The sequence below is a fragment of the Heteronotia binoei genome, chromosome 1 (genome assembly GCF_032191835.1).
Source record: "Heteronotia binoei isolate CCM8104 ecotype False Entrance Well chromosome 1, APGP_CSIRO_Hbin_v1, whole genome shotgun sequence".
Taxonomy (NCBI): Eukaryota; Metazoa; Chordata; class Lepidosauria; order Squamata; family Gekkonidae; genus Heteronotia; species Heteronotia binoei.
The window spans coordinates 279,564,223-279,581,159 of NC_083223.1; the positions used below are offsets into that span (position 1 = coordinate 279,564,223).

Sequence of the window (16,937 nt, forward strand, 5' to 3'; positions counted from 1 at the left end):
GTTAAGTTGATTTTGTTCTGTCTTTTCAGCCTGCCCACCTTTATGGCAACCATGGATTCCTCCACCAGCGTCTCATCCCGCGAGTCTCTCTATTCCGTGGACAGCACCACCAGTGAAGAAGACGAGAACGATCCCTGTGCCAACTTTAAGGTCTTCCTTTCGGACAGCAGCAGCGACGCGGAGAAGGCGGTGGGTCCCTTGAGGAGCCGGCGGGACGCTTACCCGGACGGGCAGAGCTTTCGGTACGCCCTGAACTCCAAACGGACTCATCCAGGCTTGCTTTGCCAGGGCCGTGAGCGCCAGGCCCGGAAGCCGCTTGGCTTGTTGACTTCAGCTCGGCTGCGGCCTGCCAGTCACTATTGCTGTTACCCCGGGACGCGGGAAGAGTCCCACTGTGCCGTCTTGAGGGACGCGGGCAGCAGGTTGCCCGGGAAGGCAGTAAACCAGAGGAGGAGGGCAAATGAAGGGCGCAAACGGCCCAGCAGTGCCGTGGGAGGGGGCCAGGCCCTGGAACTTAAGGTGCAGTCATCCCTGGCAGGGATCAAAAGGTGTCGAAGCAAGGAGCTGGCGGCCGGAGTGGATCCATGCCCTCTCGGTTGGACTGAAGGAGATCAGCTGTTTGCACAAAAGGTTAGTTTGCCAGCACGTTTTTCATAGCGGTATCATTTATTTATTTCTGATCGTAGCCCTCCTCTCCCCAGGTAATGGGGGCTCAGTTGCATTAGGCCACACCCCTGACACCAAGCCAGCTAGAACTGCATTCCTGTGCATTTCTACTAAAAAAAAAGCCCTGAATTTAGCTGTTTTAGAGCCAGTTTGGGGTAGTGGTGAAGTGCGTGGACTCTTTATCTGGGAGAACTGGGTTTGATTCCCCACTCCTCCCCTTGCAGCTGCTTGAATGGCCTTGGGTCAGCCATAGCTCTCACAGAGTTGTCCTTGAAAGGGCAGCTGCTGTAAGAGCTCTCTCAGCCCTACCTGCCTCACAGGGTGTCTGTTGTTGGGGAGGAAAATAAAGAAGATTGTGAGCCACTCTGAGATTTGGAGTGGAGGGCAGATATAAATCCAATGTCGTCGTCTTTTTCTTGTTATTACTACATTGTAATATATAATGAAATAATTAAACAACTCACAGCCCGGTTGCTAACAGGCCGGACCGGTCCACAGACCAGGGGTTGGAGGCCTCTGCTTTAATGCAATCAAGGCTAGTATTTTTAGATGGTTCTGCATAATCGGAAAAAGGAGCAAACAAAAGTGGCTTTGTAATGCGGAGCTTGGAGTTTAGCGGTGCTTTCTCTTGTACCGAATACCGAATTTCACAGCCGAAACCTACGGTCAGTTTGAATGACGAAAGACATTTTGAGTGATGAGAAAGGCTATTCCTTAGAAATCGGGCAGTAGGTTTTTAACTTTACATAAAACGCTGGCTTGTAGCTAAGAGCTGATCATTTTTGTTGGGATTTTGTGTTGTTCGTTGGCTCCAAACCATACCCTGAGGGGGAAAAAAAAAAGTAGAAATCCTTAAGTATTTAAAACATCCGAAAACTATGGAGAATCCATTTAGAAAACACCCCACCGGGACCTTTTCACCAGCGGTAAGCATCATCTAGAAATGGATCTCTTCAGGGTTGCGGCTGAAGAACTGAGACAGAGAAATGGGTTGTTTCGTAGAAAAAGAGGTGCTGGAACTCATTAGCACCACTCGTTTGCATAACTCATTTGCATAGGCCGCACACCTCTGACATCCCCGGAAGGTGGACTGCATTCTATCAGCTCAGCATCTACCTTAAAAAGCTGCTTGAGTCATAATTGTCATAAAAAAAAAAAAACTTACTCCCATGATTTACTTCTGTGTAGCCACAGTGGCATGATGAAGATTTCCATCTGTCTGCTTTGTGTGTTTTGGTTAATTTCCCATTTTTTGTGGGGGAATATTAGAAGGTTTGTCAAATCTTAAGAGTTCAGCAAAATTATCACCGGGGGGGTGGGGGGGGGGTTGAACAGTGGAGCCCAGAAGCAAGTATTGGGTTGGGGTGGGGGGTAAGAAAGAATGAGCACAATAAAATGTAGAAGTTCTGGAGCTCTCCTGTGAGCCCCTGCCCCAAATGAGGCCTGGATCTCTTCCCGTGCCCACCCAAGGGGTTGGCAGTAGCACTGCAAGCTCCTTTCTCCTGTGATGCCAACTTGCAGGCTCGCAGCCGGGCTCAAAAGTTGGCCCTGAATCCAAAAGACGAATTTCTTAAGTCCCTGCATTACTGAGGTTACTGTGTGTGCTTTAATGTGTGTTGAGGCGTCAGGAGTGGGCATCTTCCAGTGTGTTTGCCTGACTTAATTCCTCTCGTTCTTGTCCTCTCTCTGCAGTGTCGGGAACTTCAAGGCTTCATCCTTCCTCTCCGAGAACTTCTCGGCAGGCTGAAGATGGGCCGCTTTGACCGAGGTGAGGACTGGGCCGTGTGCTAGTTCAGGGTGGGGGGCTGCGAATCACTTCTGTCCTTTCCCTAATCTCTTGCGCCGGGGGGGCAGCCGCACCATCAGCTGGGTGAACCCGCAGGATAGCCCAGTGACGTTTTAAAGGCAGTCTGGTCCGGGAATGGTAGTGTCTTGGTGTGGTCGGGGGCAACACTCCCGGTATCATAATGCCCCTGTATAAATCGATGGTGAGGTCTCATTTGGAATACTGTGTACAATTCTGGTCACTGCACCTCAAAAAATGACACTAAATTGTTCAGGGTGGTGAGAACCAGAGAGGATTGTGAGGCACTCCAAAGGGATCTGTTGAGGCTGGGTGAGTGGGCGTCAACGTGGCAGATGAGGTTCAATGTGGCCAAGTGCAAAGTAATGCACATTGGGGCCAAGAATCCCAGCTACAAATACAAGTTGATGGGGTGTGAACTGGCAGAGAACTGACCAAGAGAAAGATCTTGGGGTCGTGGTAGATAACTCACTGAAAATGTCAAGACAGTGTGCGTTTGCAATAAAAAAGGCCAACGCCATACTGGGAATTATTAGGAAGGGAATTGAAAACAAATCAGCCAGTATCATAATGCCCCTGTATAAATCGATGGTGCGGTCTCATTTGGAACACTGTGTACAATTCTGGTCACTGCACCTCAAAAAGGACATTATAGCACTGGGAAAAGTCCAGAAAAGAGGAACTAGAATGATTAAAGGGTTGGAACACTTAGGAAGAAACGTTTCTTCCCTAGGAAGAAACGTTGAAACGCTTGGGGCTCTTTAGCTTGGAGAAACGTCGACTGCGGGGTGACATGATAGACGTTTACAAGATTATGCATGGGATGGAGAAAGTAGAGAAAGAAGTACTTTTCTCCCTTTCTCACAATACAAGAACTCGTGGGCATTCAATGAAATTGCTGAGCAGTCGGGTTAGAACGGATAAAAGGAAGTCCTTCTTCACCCAAAGGGTGATTAACATGTGGAATTCACTGCCACAGGAGGTGGCGGTGGCTGCAAGCATAGCCAGCTTCAAGAGGGGATTGGATAAAAATATGGAACAGAGGTCCATCAGTGGCTATTAGACACAGCATATTATTGGAACTGTTTGGGGCAAGTGATGCTCTGTATTCTTGGTGTTGGGTGGGGGGGCAAAGTGAAAGGGCTTCTAGCCCTACTGATGGACCTCCTGATGGCACTTGGGGGTCTTTTTGGCCACTGTGTGACACAGAATGTTGGACTGGATGGGCCATTGCCGGCTACAAGCATAGCCAGCTTCAAGAGGGGATTGGATAAAAATATGGAGCAGAGGTTCATCAGTGGTTATTAGCCACAGTGTGAGTGTGTGTGTGTATTTGGCCACTGTTTGACACGGAGTGTTGGACTGGATCGGCCACTGGCCTTGATCCAACATGGCTTCTCTTATGTTCTTATGTGACACGGAGTGTTGGACTGGATCGGCCACTGGCCTTGATCCAACATGGCTTCTCTTATGTTCTTATGTGACACGGAGTGTTGGACTGGATCGGCCACTGGCCTTGATCCAACATGGCTTCTCTTATGGTCTTATGTGACCCAGAGTGTTGGACTGGAGGGGCCACTGGCCTGATCCAACAGGGCTTCTCTTATGTTCTTATGTGACACAGAGTGTTGGACTGGAGGGGCCACTGGTCTGAACCAACATGGCTTCTCTTATGTTCTTATGTGACAAGAGTGTTGGGCTGGATGGGTCATTGGCCTGATCCAACATGGCTTCTCTTATGTTCTTATGTTCACCAAGGTCTTTCCCCCGAGATTGTCTGCTGGCTGTGGGATTGCCTTTAGTCACCTTGGTTTGGAGGTTTTTCAACAGAGGCTTAGGCAGCCACCTGACAGCAGTGAGGATCCTGTGAGTTTAGGGGGATGTGTTTGTGAGTTTCCTGCACTGTGCATTGGACTAGATCACCCTGGAGGTCCCTTCCAACTCTATGATTCTATAGACTTCTCTCTCCTCCATGAACCTGTTTTATCTCCTTTTAAAGAGAAATCGACATTTTAATCCCTCCCTGTGTAAAGAAGTATTTCTTTTTGTCCGTCCTGAACCTCCTGCCCGTCGGCTTCCCCGGATGCCTTTGCATTCTGCTCTTTTGGGAATGGGAGAAAAAATTCTCTTCCTCGACTCTCCGCCTGTGCTGAATTCATGTTCCCCCTCTCAGTTGTCTTTTTTAAAACTGAAAAGTCCCAGACTCTTCAGCCTTTCCTCCCTAAAACGTAAAATCAAGTAACAGAAAGCAACATCTGTAAAAATTCTAAAAGCGGCAGAATTGCTACAGCTGTCAGGAACAACAGCTGTTCCAGGGCGACAAAAGCGGAGGGTTGCCCTGTTGCTCTGCAGTAGAAAAAGATAATATTGAATTTATATCCCGTTCTCCATTCCGAATCTCAGTGGCTCACAATCTCCTTTCCCTTCCTCCCCCACAACACGCACCCTGTGAGGTGGGGTGGGGCTGAGAGAGCTCTGACAGAAGCTGCCCCTTTCACGGACAGCTCTGCGAGAGCTATGGCTGACCCAAGGCCATTTCAGCAGGTGCAAGTGGAGGAGCGGGGGGGGAATCAAACCCGGTTCTCCCAGGGAAGAGTCCACACACTTAACCACAACACCAAACTGGCTCTAGTATAGCTAAATCCAGAGCAGCTGGATTCAAATCCTATAGCACTTAGAGAAGAGTTTCGTGTAAAGCTTTCGAGAGTTCAGGCTCCCTTAGTCAAACGCAAACAGGCTGGAGTGTAGGTGAAAGGAGGCAAACGGGGTAAACAGGCACAGGTCTCCTGGTGGGGCAGTGGAACGGAGACTTGGGAAGACAGAGGGTTGCTTTCCTGGAGTCTGGAAGGCTGTACCTTTGGCAGCATAAGAGCCACCACCGAGCAGACCCTGCCTTGGCGGGGCATCCTGAGCGCTGGGTCTTTGAAGATGAACTAACCTGGTCAAAGCGAAGCAGTGCCAAGTAGGCACAAAGCAGAGGTCTTGAGGGGAGATAGCTGTGAATTTCCTGCATTGATGGGGGGGTTGGACTTTTTGGGGTTCCGTTTCCAGCTCTAGCAGCCCCGTGGTGCAGAGCTGGTAAAGCTACAATATTGCGGCCTGAACTCTCTGCTCACGACCTGAGTTCGATTCCGGCTGAAGCTGGATTCAGTTAGCCGGCTCAAGGTTGACCCAGCCTTCCATCCTTCCGAGGTCGGTCAAATGAGTGCCCAGCTTGCTGGGGGGGGAAGCGTAGAGGACTGGGGAAGGCAAGGGCAAACCACCCCGTCAAAAGTCTGCCGTGAAAACGTCACGATGCGACGTCGCCCCAGAGTCGAAAACGACTGGTGCTTGCACCAGGGGACCTTTCCTTTTCCTTCCAGCTCTCGAACAAAGCAGGAGTCAAGTGGCGCCTTTAAGACCAACAAAGTTTTATTCGGGATGAAAACATGCATACTTCTTCAGCCGAGGGGATAATAGGGTACGGTGAGCAGAAATACATATAGCTGATGGATAGATCCAGATGGGCAGATGATTGTATGAATCATTATGTTGTGAGCCGCCCTGAGACACTTCGGTGAGAAGGGCGGGATATAAGTCCATTAAATAAATAAATAAATAAATAAATAAATAAATAAAGCCCTGTTGGTCTGAAGCAGTAGAACAAAGTCAAGGATGACCTTTAAGACCGACAAAGTTTTATTCAGAACGTAAGCTTTCGCGTGCTAGAAGAAGCACACTTCATCAGACAACAGGGTGGAATGGGAAAGCAGTCCTGTATAGAGAGAATTCGTATGCAAAATCATGGAGGTGTTTGTCAGCGGATTGAAAGAAGCGCAGTTTGGGGTCTGATGATCGTCAGTTTATGTTAAGTGGGCTGCATCGACGCGGGAGCAGTATAAATCGGAATAGCAGACCGGTGTCTATGTCGTTAGGTGTGAAGTGCCGTAAATAAGAGTCTGTTTTAATGTTAGCCCTGGGTTTAAAATGAGGGCATGAGTTTCTCAAGAGGTTTAATTTAAACGTGTAACGCACGTGTAAACATCATTCTAGTTTGCCATTCTAGTTTGTCCCAGGTTCAATCCCCGGCATCTCCAACTAAAAAGGGTCCAGGCAAAATAGGTGCGAAAAACCTCCACTTGAGACCCCTGGAGAGCCGCTGCCAGTCTGAGTAGACAAGACTGACTTTTGTGGACCCAGGGTCTGATTCAGTAGAAGGCAGCTTCAGATGTTCATGTTCAAGGGGACCCCTAAATTTTCCTCTGGTCCCTGCCTGAAGGTCACCTCTCCAGGGCTTTGTTTAATTTCGCCTTGGAGGGACGGTGGCTCAGTGGCAGAGCATCTTCTTGGTAAGCAGAAGGTCCCAGGTTCAATCCCCGGCATCTCCAACTCAAAAGGGTCCAGGCAAGTAGGCGTGAAAAAACTCAGCTTGAGACCCTGGAGAGCCAGTCTGAGTAGGCAAGACTGACTTCTATGGAGTGCAGAATTCATACTGGAGCTGAAAGCGGGGGCCGGGAGGAAGAGAGAAAGAGAAGAGTGCAGGAGTCCCCGGTCCCCGTAGCTCTTGCAGAGGCTCTTCTTTGTCTTGAGCGTGGGGTCAGCTCAGCTGGGGGTGGGGTCACAGCACGCTTATCCCTTCCACGGGAAGCTCCTAAGCCGTTCGGATCTGCTCACCCCCCCCCCTTCCTTTCTGCCTTGGCCGTGCTCGTTCATCCAGGGCATGTGTGCAGTCATGTGCCTTCCCCAGCACGTGGCCAGCTGCCTGCTCAGCCGACACGCCTTCCGCAGGCCTCCGTCAGCAAGGGGGGGCTGACTCAGCCCCAGCTGCTCTCCTGGAGGAAGGGCTGCGTCATGCTCCCTGCCCCCCAAAAGCTTGGAGAAATGTTGACTGCGGGGTGACATCTGAGAGGTTTACAAGGTTATGCATGGGATGGAGAAAGCAGAGAAAGAAGTAATTTCCTCCCTTTCTCACAGTACCAGAACTCGTGGGCATTCAGTGAAATTGCTGAGCAGTCGGATTAAAATGGATAAAAGGAAGTCCTTCTTCACCCAAAGGGTGATTAACATGTGGAATTCACTGCCACAGGAGGTGGTGGCGGCTAAAAGCATAGCCAGCTTCAACAGGGGATTGGGTAAAAATATGGAGCAGAGGTCCATCAGTGGCTATTAGCCATAGCATATTGTTGGAACTGTCTGGAGCAGTGATGCTCTGTATTCTTGGTGCTTGGGGGGGGGGCAAAGTGGAAGGGCTTCTAGCCCCACTTGTGAACCTCCTGATTACACTTGGGTGTATTTTTTTTGGCCCCTGTGTGACACAGAGTGTTGGACTGGAGGGGCCATTGGCCTGATCCAACATGGCTTCTCTTCTGTTCTTATGTGACATAGAGTGTTGGACTGGATGGGCCGCTGGCCTGATCCAACATGGCTTCTCTTATGTTCTTATGTGACACAGAGTGTTGGACTGGATGGGCCATTGGCCTGATCCAACATGGCTTCTCTTATGTTCTTATGTGACACAGAGTGTTGGACTGGATGGGCCATTGGCCTGATCCAACAGGGCTTCTCTTATGTTCTTATGTGACACAGAGTGTTGGACTGGATGGGCCATTGGCCTGATCCAACAGGGCTTCTCTTATGTTCTTATGAGACACAGAGTGTTGGACTGGATGGGCCATTGGCCTGATCCAACAGGGCTTCTCTTATGTTCTTATGTGACACAGAGTGTTGGACTGGATGGGCCATTGGCCTGATCCAACAGGGCTTCTCTTATGTTCTTATGAGACACAGAGTGTTGGACTGGATGGGCCACTGGCCTGATCCAACAGGGCTCCTCTTATGTTCTTATGTGACACAGAGTGTTGGACTGGATGGGCCGTTGGCCTGATCCAACAGGGCTTCTCTTATGTTCTTATGAGACACAGAGTGTTGGACTGGAGGAGCTATTGGCCTGATCCAACATGGCTTCTCATGTTCTTATGTGACACAGAGTGTTGGACTGGAGACAGAAGTGTTCCTGGCCCCCCAGTTTTATCTCCTTTCTTGTGCTCGTAGCGGATTATGGGGCTGCAGTGATCTAATGCTCCTCTCTTTTTTCTGCTCTCCAGGGCTCAGCACCTTCCAGCAGAGCGTGGCGATGGACCGGATCCAGCGGATAATTGGCGTCTTGCAGAAGCCAGGAATGGGGTAAGAGTCTCATTGCTAAGGACGGCGAGAGAGGCCTTCAGCCTGATTTTCTGATTAGCAGGGATGGGGTGAATTGCTAAGCGGTCGGGTTAGAATGGATAAAAGGAAAGATAAAAGGGTGATTAACGCATGGAATTCACTGCCACGGGAGGTGCCGGCAGCTACAAGCATAGTCAGCTTCGGGGGGGGGGGGGGGGATAGGATAAACATCTGGAGAAGAGGTCCATCAGTGGCTCTTAGCCACAGGATATAGATAAAACTCTTTGTCTGGGGCAGTGATGCTCTGTATTCTTGCTGTTTGCGGGGGGCGCAGTGGGAGGGCTTCTAGTGTCCTGGCCCCACTGATGGACCTCCTGATGGCACCTGGGTTTTTTGGACATTGTGTGACAGAGTGTTGGACTGGATGGGCCACTGGCCTGATCCAACATGGCTTCTCTTATGTTCCTATGTCTGGGGCAGGGATGCTCTGTATTCTTGGTGCTTAGGGGGCACAGTGGGAGGGCTTCTAGTGTCCTGGCCCCACTGATGGACCTCCTGATGGCACCTGGGTTTTTTGGACATTGTGTGACAGAGTGTTGGACTGGATGGGCCACTGGCCTGATCCAACATGGCTTCTCTTATGTTCCTATGTCTGGGGCAGGGATGCTCTGTATTCTTGGTGCTTAGGGGGCACAGTGGGAGGGCTTCTAGTGTCCTGGCCCCACTGATGGACCTCCTGATGGCACCTGGGTTTTTTGGACATTGTGTGACAGAGTGTTGGACTGGATGGGCCACTGGCCTGATCCAACATGGCTTCTCTTATGTTCCTATGTCTGGGGCAGGGATGCTCTGTATTCTTGGTGCTTAGGGGGCACAGTGGGAGGGCTTCTAGTGTCCTGGCCCCACTGATGGACCTCCTGATGGCACCTGGGTTTTTTGGACATTGTGTGACACAGGGTGTTGGACTGGATGGGCCATTGGCCTGATCCAACATGGCTTCTCTTATGTTCCTATGTCTGGGGCAGGGATGCTCTGTATTCTTGGTGCTTAGGGGGCACAGTGGGAGGGCTTCTAGTGTCCTGGCCCCATTGATGGAGCTCCTGATGGCACCTGGGGTTTTTGGACATTGTGTGACAGAGTGTTGGACTTCTCTTATGTTCTTACGATGTCTAGGCACCCCCGTTTCCTTGTAGAGTAGGTGTTCTTCCCCAGGCTGAGGGTTGCCAGCCTCCAGTTTGTGCGTGGAGATCATGTGGGGACACTCTGTGGCATTATACCTTCCGGAGGTCCCTCTCTACCCCCCCCCCCTTTAATCTCCAGGAACTTTACAAGCTGAGTTGGCAAACCTACACTGGGTTTGGTGTAGTGGTTAAGTGCGCGAGGATTCTTACACGGGAGTACCGGGTTTGATTCCCCACTCCTCCACTTGCAGCTGGTGGAACGGCCTTGGGTCAGCCGTAGCTCTCGCAGAGCTGTCTTTGAAAGGGCAGCTTCTGTCAGAGCTCTCTCAGCCCCACCCACCTCACATGGTGTCTTTTGTGGTGGGGGGGAAGGTAAAGGAGATTGTAAGCTGCTCTGAGACATGGATTCAGAGAGGAGGGCAGGGTATAAATCTACGGTGTTCTTCTCCTTTTTCTTCTTGTCTTGCTGGTTTCATTGCAAAGAGTTCTCCCCTATTAAGTCAGGAGGGGAATTCCAGGTCTTTCTCCTCCTGATCTCATCCAGCCTTCCAGAACTGTTGGTTGTTTGCTGTAAAGAAGACCCAAGAGTCCAGGAGCACGTCAAAGACTAACACAACCTTTGTCAGGGGATTGAGTTCTCGTGAGTCTTGAAAGCTCCCCCCGCCACAAATTTTGTTAGTCTTTAAGACGCTACTGAACTCTTGCTCTTTTCGACTGCTACAGACAGATGAACACGGCAGCCCATCTCTTGGCTTGCTTCGTTAAAGCGCCCCAGAGTTGCTATTTAGCATTCGAAAGCCCTGGGGAGATCTCCTGATTTATTCAGGCCGCTTGGCAGCCGTCTCTCCAGAAACCTGTGGAAGCTTGCCGTCCCCTCTAGGCTGGCGCCAGAAAGGCAGCCAAGTGTAGTGGTTGGAGGCAGAAATTCGGCACCCTGGATTGCAAACGTATACAGGAGAGCAAACAAATGCTGAATGTGTTACTCCAATGAAGACAGCCGTGCCTGCCTAATAGGCAGTGAACAGAATTGCCGTTGCTTCCGTCCAGAGCTATGAATTAAAACCACTCATAAGAACATAAGAGAAGCCCTGTTGGATCAGGCCAATGGCACATCCGGTCCAACATTCTGTGTCACACAGTGGCCAAAAAAAACCCAAGTGCCATCAAGAGGTCCACCAGTGGGGCCAGGACACCAGAAGCCCTCCCACTGTGGTCCCCCTCAAGCACCAAGAATACAGAGGATCACTGCCCCAGACAGAGTTCCAACAATACACTGTGGCTAATAACCACTGATGGATCTCTGCTCCATATGCTTATCCAATCCCCTGTTGAAACTGGCTATGCCTGCAGCCGCCACCACCTCCTGTGGCAATGAATCCCATGTGTTAATCACCCTTTGGGTGAAGAAGGACTTCCTTTTATCTGTTCTAACCCGATTGCTCGGCAATTTCATTGAATGCCTACAAGTTCTCGTATTGTCAGAAAGGGAGAATAGTACTTTTCTCTACCTTCTCTGTCCCATGCATCATCTTGTAAACCTCTATCATGTCACCCCTCAGTTGCCATTTCTCCAAGCTAAAGAGCCCCAAGCGTTTTAACCTTTCTTCATAGGGGAAGTGTTCCAACCCTTGAATCATTCTAGTTGCCCTTTTCTGCACTTTTCCCAGTGCTCTTAATATCCTTTTTGAGGTGCGGTGACCAGAATTGCACACAGTTCTCCGAATGAGGCCGCACCATCGATTTATGCAGGGGCATTACGATACTGGCTGATTTGTTTTCACTTCCTTTCCTCATAATTCCCTGCATAGTGCTGCCTTTTTTTTAATTGCAATTGCACACTGTCTGGACATTTTCAGTGAGTTATCTCAGCTTAGATCAGGGGTGTGCATCTCAGACCCCCACCCCCTTCTCCTTGCAGGCGAGGTGGAGACTTTGCAGTCACCGTAGCAACCCCTGCATCCCAGAATACTGCAGCTGGATAAGGCCCTTCCCAGCGGACCCTCCCCCGACTCTAGAAGGGAAGCTGTGACCTCGATTGCTTTCCCTGGCGGGTCAGGTGTTCAGACCTGAGGCTGGGAACTGCAAGGCATGCTTTTGCTGTTATAATCAGTATGATAGTAGAAATCAGAGAATAGGTTCAGAGTGCCAGGTTGAAAATCCAGAAATCCAGCTTTTCTCGTATAAAGTCACATTCCACCTTGGATCAAGCTTTGTATAGTACGTTGGTAGTCCAGTTGTCACTTGTTTAATTTTAAACCAGATCTATCCACGACTTTCAAAGCTGTCCGTCTAATCGACCGTCGCCCGCTCCACCCCCCTCACTCTTGTCTCGTCTTTTTTCTCACAGGGAGCGCTACCTGGGCACGTTGTTGCAGGTGGAAAGGATGCTGAAAATGTGGTTCCCTCACGTTGCCTTGAAGAGCTCACATACTGACTGCGGCGCTGCACCGGACAAGGCCTCTGAAACAGCAGAGGTGAGAGATTTTATTTATTTATTTGAGTATATTTCTATTCCGCCCCTTCCCCATAGAGCTCAGGGTGAGGGTGGCCCCTCCTCTTCCTGCCCCCCTCCCCGGGGCACAGAGCCGGGGAGCCTATATTTCTTCGACCCCTTTCTCTTGGGAGGAAGAAGATGATATTGCATTTATATCCCGCCTTATACTCTTGAGTCTCAGAGCAGTCACAATCTCCTTTACCTTCCCCCCCCCCAGCAAAAACAGACACGCTGTGAGGTGGGTGGGACTGAGAGAGCTCTTACAGAAGCTACCCTTTCAAGGACAGCTCTACGAGAGCTGTGGCTGACCCAGGGCCCCTCCTTTTCCTGCCTCCCCCCAGGGCACAGACCCGTGGAGCCTATATTTCTTCGACCCGTTTCTCTTGGGAGAAAGAAGATGATATTGGATTTATATCCCGCCCCATACTCTGAGTCTCAGAGCAGTCACAATCTCCTTTACCACACCCCCCCCCCCCTGCCAAAAACAGACACCCTGTGAGGTGGGTGGGGCTGAGAGAGCTCTTACAGAATCTACCCTTTCAAGGACAGCTCTACGAGAGCTGTGGCTGACCCAGGGCCATTCCAACAGCTGCAAGTGGAGGAGTGGGGAATCAAACCTGGTTCTCCCAGATAAGAGTCCGTGTGGTTCAGGTAGCTGGCTCAAGGCTGACTCAGCCTTCCATCCTTCCGAGGTCGGTCAAATGAGGACCCAGCTTGCTGGGGGGAAAGCATAGAAGACTGGGGAAGGCAATGGCAAACCACCCCGTAAAAAGTCTGCCGTGAAATCGTTGTGAAAGCAATGTCACCCCAGAGTCAGAAACGACTGGTGCTTGCACCCGGGATTATCTTTACCTTTATACTGGAAGGCAGCCTGTTTGCAGGTGCTTGTCAGAGTGAGAGAAGGAAGCTTGCTTTAATTTAGCAGTGTGGGCAGACCCTTTTTTTGGGTGTGGGGGGGGTGGATTCCACTGTCCTGTTTGGAAACAAAATTTCTCCATTTCTCCAAGGCTCCTCTGTTGCTCTAGGTTGGCCCGTTGCGCGAAGTGCAGAATTCTGCCAGTCGGGATCGCGTCAAAGTCGACAGCGTCCGCTCCCTGTTTGTTCTGACACCGTCTTCTTTCCCTTCCCTCTAGAAACCTCTCTCGGCAGAGACCGCCCCGCCAAGGCAGGCTGCTTCGAGGCCCTGCCCCGCCCAGAGCCCCCCTACGGAGGAACTGCACCAGACGCATCTCACGGACTCTCCCGAAAGCAAAGCCGGAGGCTGGTGGGGGGAGCAGGCCCCCGCGCTGGCTGACTGGCCCGCCATGAACTTGACCTGGATTCACACCTCGCCCATTTCGAACCCCCCCTTGGGCCACGTGAACTCTGGCTTCGGGCAGGCCCTGCTGGGCCCGAGTCCCCCGGGCGCCTACGGCATCGTCCTCTTTCTCCACGACGGCCTGGCCGCCCCTGGATCCTGCGACCGCTCCACTTCTGTGACCCCCGCCCTCCCGCCCCCGGCCTGCCTCCATTTGAGCCGGCTGCTCCCGAGCTCTGGGGAGCTTCCGCGGTGCCAGAGCCTTCCGGGTGCCACGCGAGGGGGCAGCGGCTGTCCGGGGGGCTCCCTGGCCTTCCACTCCAAGTCTCTGCCATGTTTGCCGACTTCCGGGAAGAAACTGATGGTAACCGGGGAGAGGCTGGAGAGCGGGGCCCACTCTGAGAGGCCGTGTCCCTAAACGTGTGAATGTCTCCACCACCCGCACTGCTTTTTTTTTTACGGAAGCTTCTGCTTCGTTTTTCCCATTCTTCCCTTTTTTTTTTTTTTAAATTTAAAACATTTATTGTGCATTTGATGGAGGCAGCTTGGCCATCCAAGGTAAAGGGTCGGTTTTAATAAAAAAGGCATTGCTGTGATTGCCCGAAACAAATTGTGTTGGATCGTTTGTCTGTTTCGCTTTCCTGGATTTGCGTTTTGCTTTCCTGTGATTAACGCATGGAATTCGCTGCCACAGGAGGTGGTGGCAGCTGGAAGCATAGACAGCTTTGAGAGGGGATCGGATAAACATCTGGAGCAGAGGTCCATCAGTGGCTCTTAGCCACAGCGTATTGTTGGACCTCTCTCTCTGGGGCAGTGATGCTCTATATTCTTGGTAATTTGGGGGGAGCAACAGTGGGAGGGCTTCTAGTGTCCTGGCCCCACTGGCGAACCTCCTGATGGCACCTGTGTGACATAGAGTGTTGGACTGGATGGGCCATTGGCCTGTTCCAACATGGCTTCTCTTATGTTTTTATGTCTGAAGCAGTGATGCTCTGTCTTTTTGGTGCTTGGGGGGCAAGAGTGGAGGGTTTGGGGAGCCCTGGCCCCACTGATGGACCTCCTGATGGCGCCTGGTTGTTTGGCCCCTGTGTGACACAGAGTGTTGGACTGGATGGGCCACTGACTTGATCCAACATGGCCTCTCTGATTTTCTTATTTGGTTTTTAAGATTTAACGGTTCACAGGTTTTAGACAGATAATTTATCTGAATTGTTTTTGATATTTACATATTTAATATTAAATACGTAATATAAAGTGCTCAGATTAGATGTAATATTCCAACTGTTTTGAAGCTGTTTTTTCTAGAATGCGCGAGACAGATTCCCCCCACCTCCTTGAAACTGCAAATAGAATAAGTTAGCGACAATTAACACTGCCCATAAAGCAATCTGTAAACATGCCCGAGATATATGCCAAATAGAATTTGGAAATGGCAGGGTTTCATTTGCCTCCTGCAATGTCAGTTAAGAGGAGGACCTCCCCTCCAATGGGTGGAGCATGCCTGAGCCCTTGGGGCTACCACAGCCAAGGCACTGCTTCTTACTGAAATTGTTCTAACTGGGCAGAAAAGGTCAGTAGAGCTAGAGTTGGGGGCATGGCCTGATGTCACTGCAGATGTGTTTCAGGTTCTCCCCCCTGCCCAATTCTATCTTATCCCTTGGCTTGCTCTCTTTTGAAGGAACAATTGCTAGGCTTTCTCATATGTGTCCTGACCGGCCACCAGCGTTTATGCTGCTTCCTAAAGCGTACAAGTCATGTGCAGCATGTTCAGAATCGGACATTTGTTCACGCATCACTCCTATTCTGGTTCATAACTTACGTACGTGGGGTGGGATGGGGAGACTGCAGTCTTCCAGGATATTTTGTGAGCCAGGATGGTGTAGTGCAGGGTTTCCCAAACTTTTTTCCCCTGTGGTCTGGGCGGAGGATGCTCAGGGAGCGATATAGAGACTGTGTGTCGGAGAGGGATGGAGGGGGCGCTTCTGGCCAGCGTGCAGTCTCTGTATTGCTCCCTGAGCTTCCTCCGCCTGAGGACGCTCAGAGACTGCTACAGTTGGCGGTGGCGTGGGGGGCAGGGGCTGGAGTGCAGCGCCGAAGATAAAAAGGGGAGGGGGCAGGGGCTGTTGGGCTGCCCCTGGTGACTCGGTATTGAGGCTTGCGTGGCCCAGTACCGGGTTGCGACCCTGCAATGGGAACCGCTGGTGTAGTGGATAAGAGCAGCAGACTCTAATCCGGAGAACCAGGTTTGATTTCCTCACTTCTTTTCCACGTGCAGCCGGCAGGGCGAACTTGGGTCGGTCACAGTTCTCTCTGAACACTCTCGGCCTCTCTTGAAGTGTGTGTTTTGGGGAGCTGAAGGGAAGGCGGTTGTAAGCTGCTTTGATAGTAAGTAATTTAGACCAAAAAGGGAATCACAGTTAATGAGACAAGTAACGAAAGAAACAACTACTGTGATACGCTGGCTAACAATGGTTAGTAAAACCATTTTAAAAACCGTCGTATTTTTATACATTATATCGTAACAGAGGTCCAATTCCCACATTCCCATACTACAAAAAAGATCCTATGAGCACCCAGACGTAGGCTTATTTCGTCAATGGACTTCCTCAGGAGTAAGCCTATGTTTCTTCCATCGTTACCAGCCCCTAGTACCAACCTCATGTGTTCTGCTACATCTCCTGCTTCAGGTTCTCTCCTTCTGGAATAAACCAAGATAATGACAACACATACCACAAAGCTGAATGGAAATAGGAATTTCTTAAGTTTTTATATATTGTTGTACAAAATGTACTATTAAATGACACTTAAGTGCATATATTTGTATTGGGTGCTTGAGCCAAACTTATTCTTTTAACCAGATGCACAAGCCTTCAGGAGTTTGCTGGCCTATAGCTCTCTACGATATTTTACTAAAAGCAAGCTGTTCTTTAGATGGCCGGTTGCTCTTCTACTCTTTATATCAAGGCAGAGAAAAGCAGGATGTACAAACCTCATTCCGTCACTGGATCTAATTGAGAGTGCTCTGTGCCATTCATGGTCTACGCTTTTCTCCGACACAGGCTGCTGTTCTGCAGCTGGCGCAAGAGCATGGGCAGAAGGCATTGCTGTTAGGGGGTCCATCCTGGAAGATTGGACTGGAGGAACGCTTATGCCCTTGAGTGGAAGGCACTGCCAAATGAGGGGGGGCATCTATTTGTTTCCAGAAGACAGAGATCTGTTTTCTAGAGGGTCAGCCCTGTACAGCAGCGATCCCCAACATTTTTTACACCAGGGACCGGTTTTGTGGAAGACAGTTTTTCCACGAACTGGGATGGGGTGGGGGGATGGTTTCAGGATGATACAATTGTGCACTTC

General features: G+C 50.5%; 1 protein-coding gene across 1 annotated transcript; it reads left to right on the forward strand.

The window, feature by feature from the left end:
* The first annotated feature begins 22 nt into the window (after positions 1 to 22).
* Positions 23 to 14,193, forward strand: CIART (circadian associated repressor of transcription). The gene is made up of 5 exons (XM_060261225.1): positions 23 to 630; positions 2,359 to 2,434; positions 8,554 to 8,632; positions 12,140 to 12,266; positions 13,420 to 14,193. Exons 1-5 carry the CDS (start codon positions 43 to 45, stop codon positions 13,999 to 14,001), a joined length of 1,452 nt encoding a protein of 483 aa, XP_060117208.1. The 5' UTR covers positions 23 to 42; the 3' UTR covers positions 14,002 to 14,193.
* Positions 14,194 to 16,937: the final 2,744 nt, after the last annotated feature.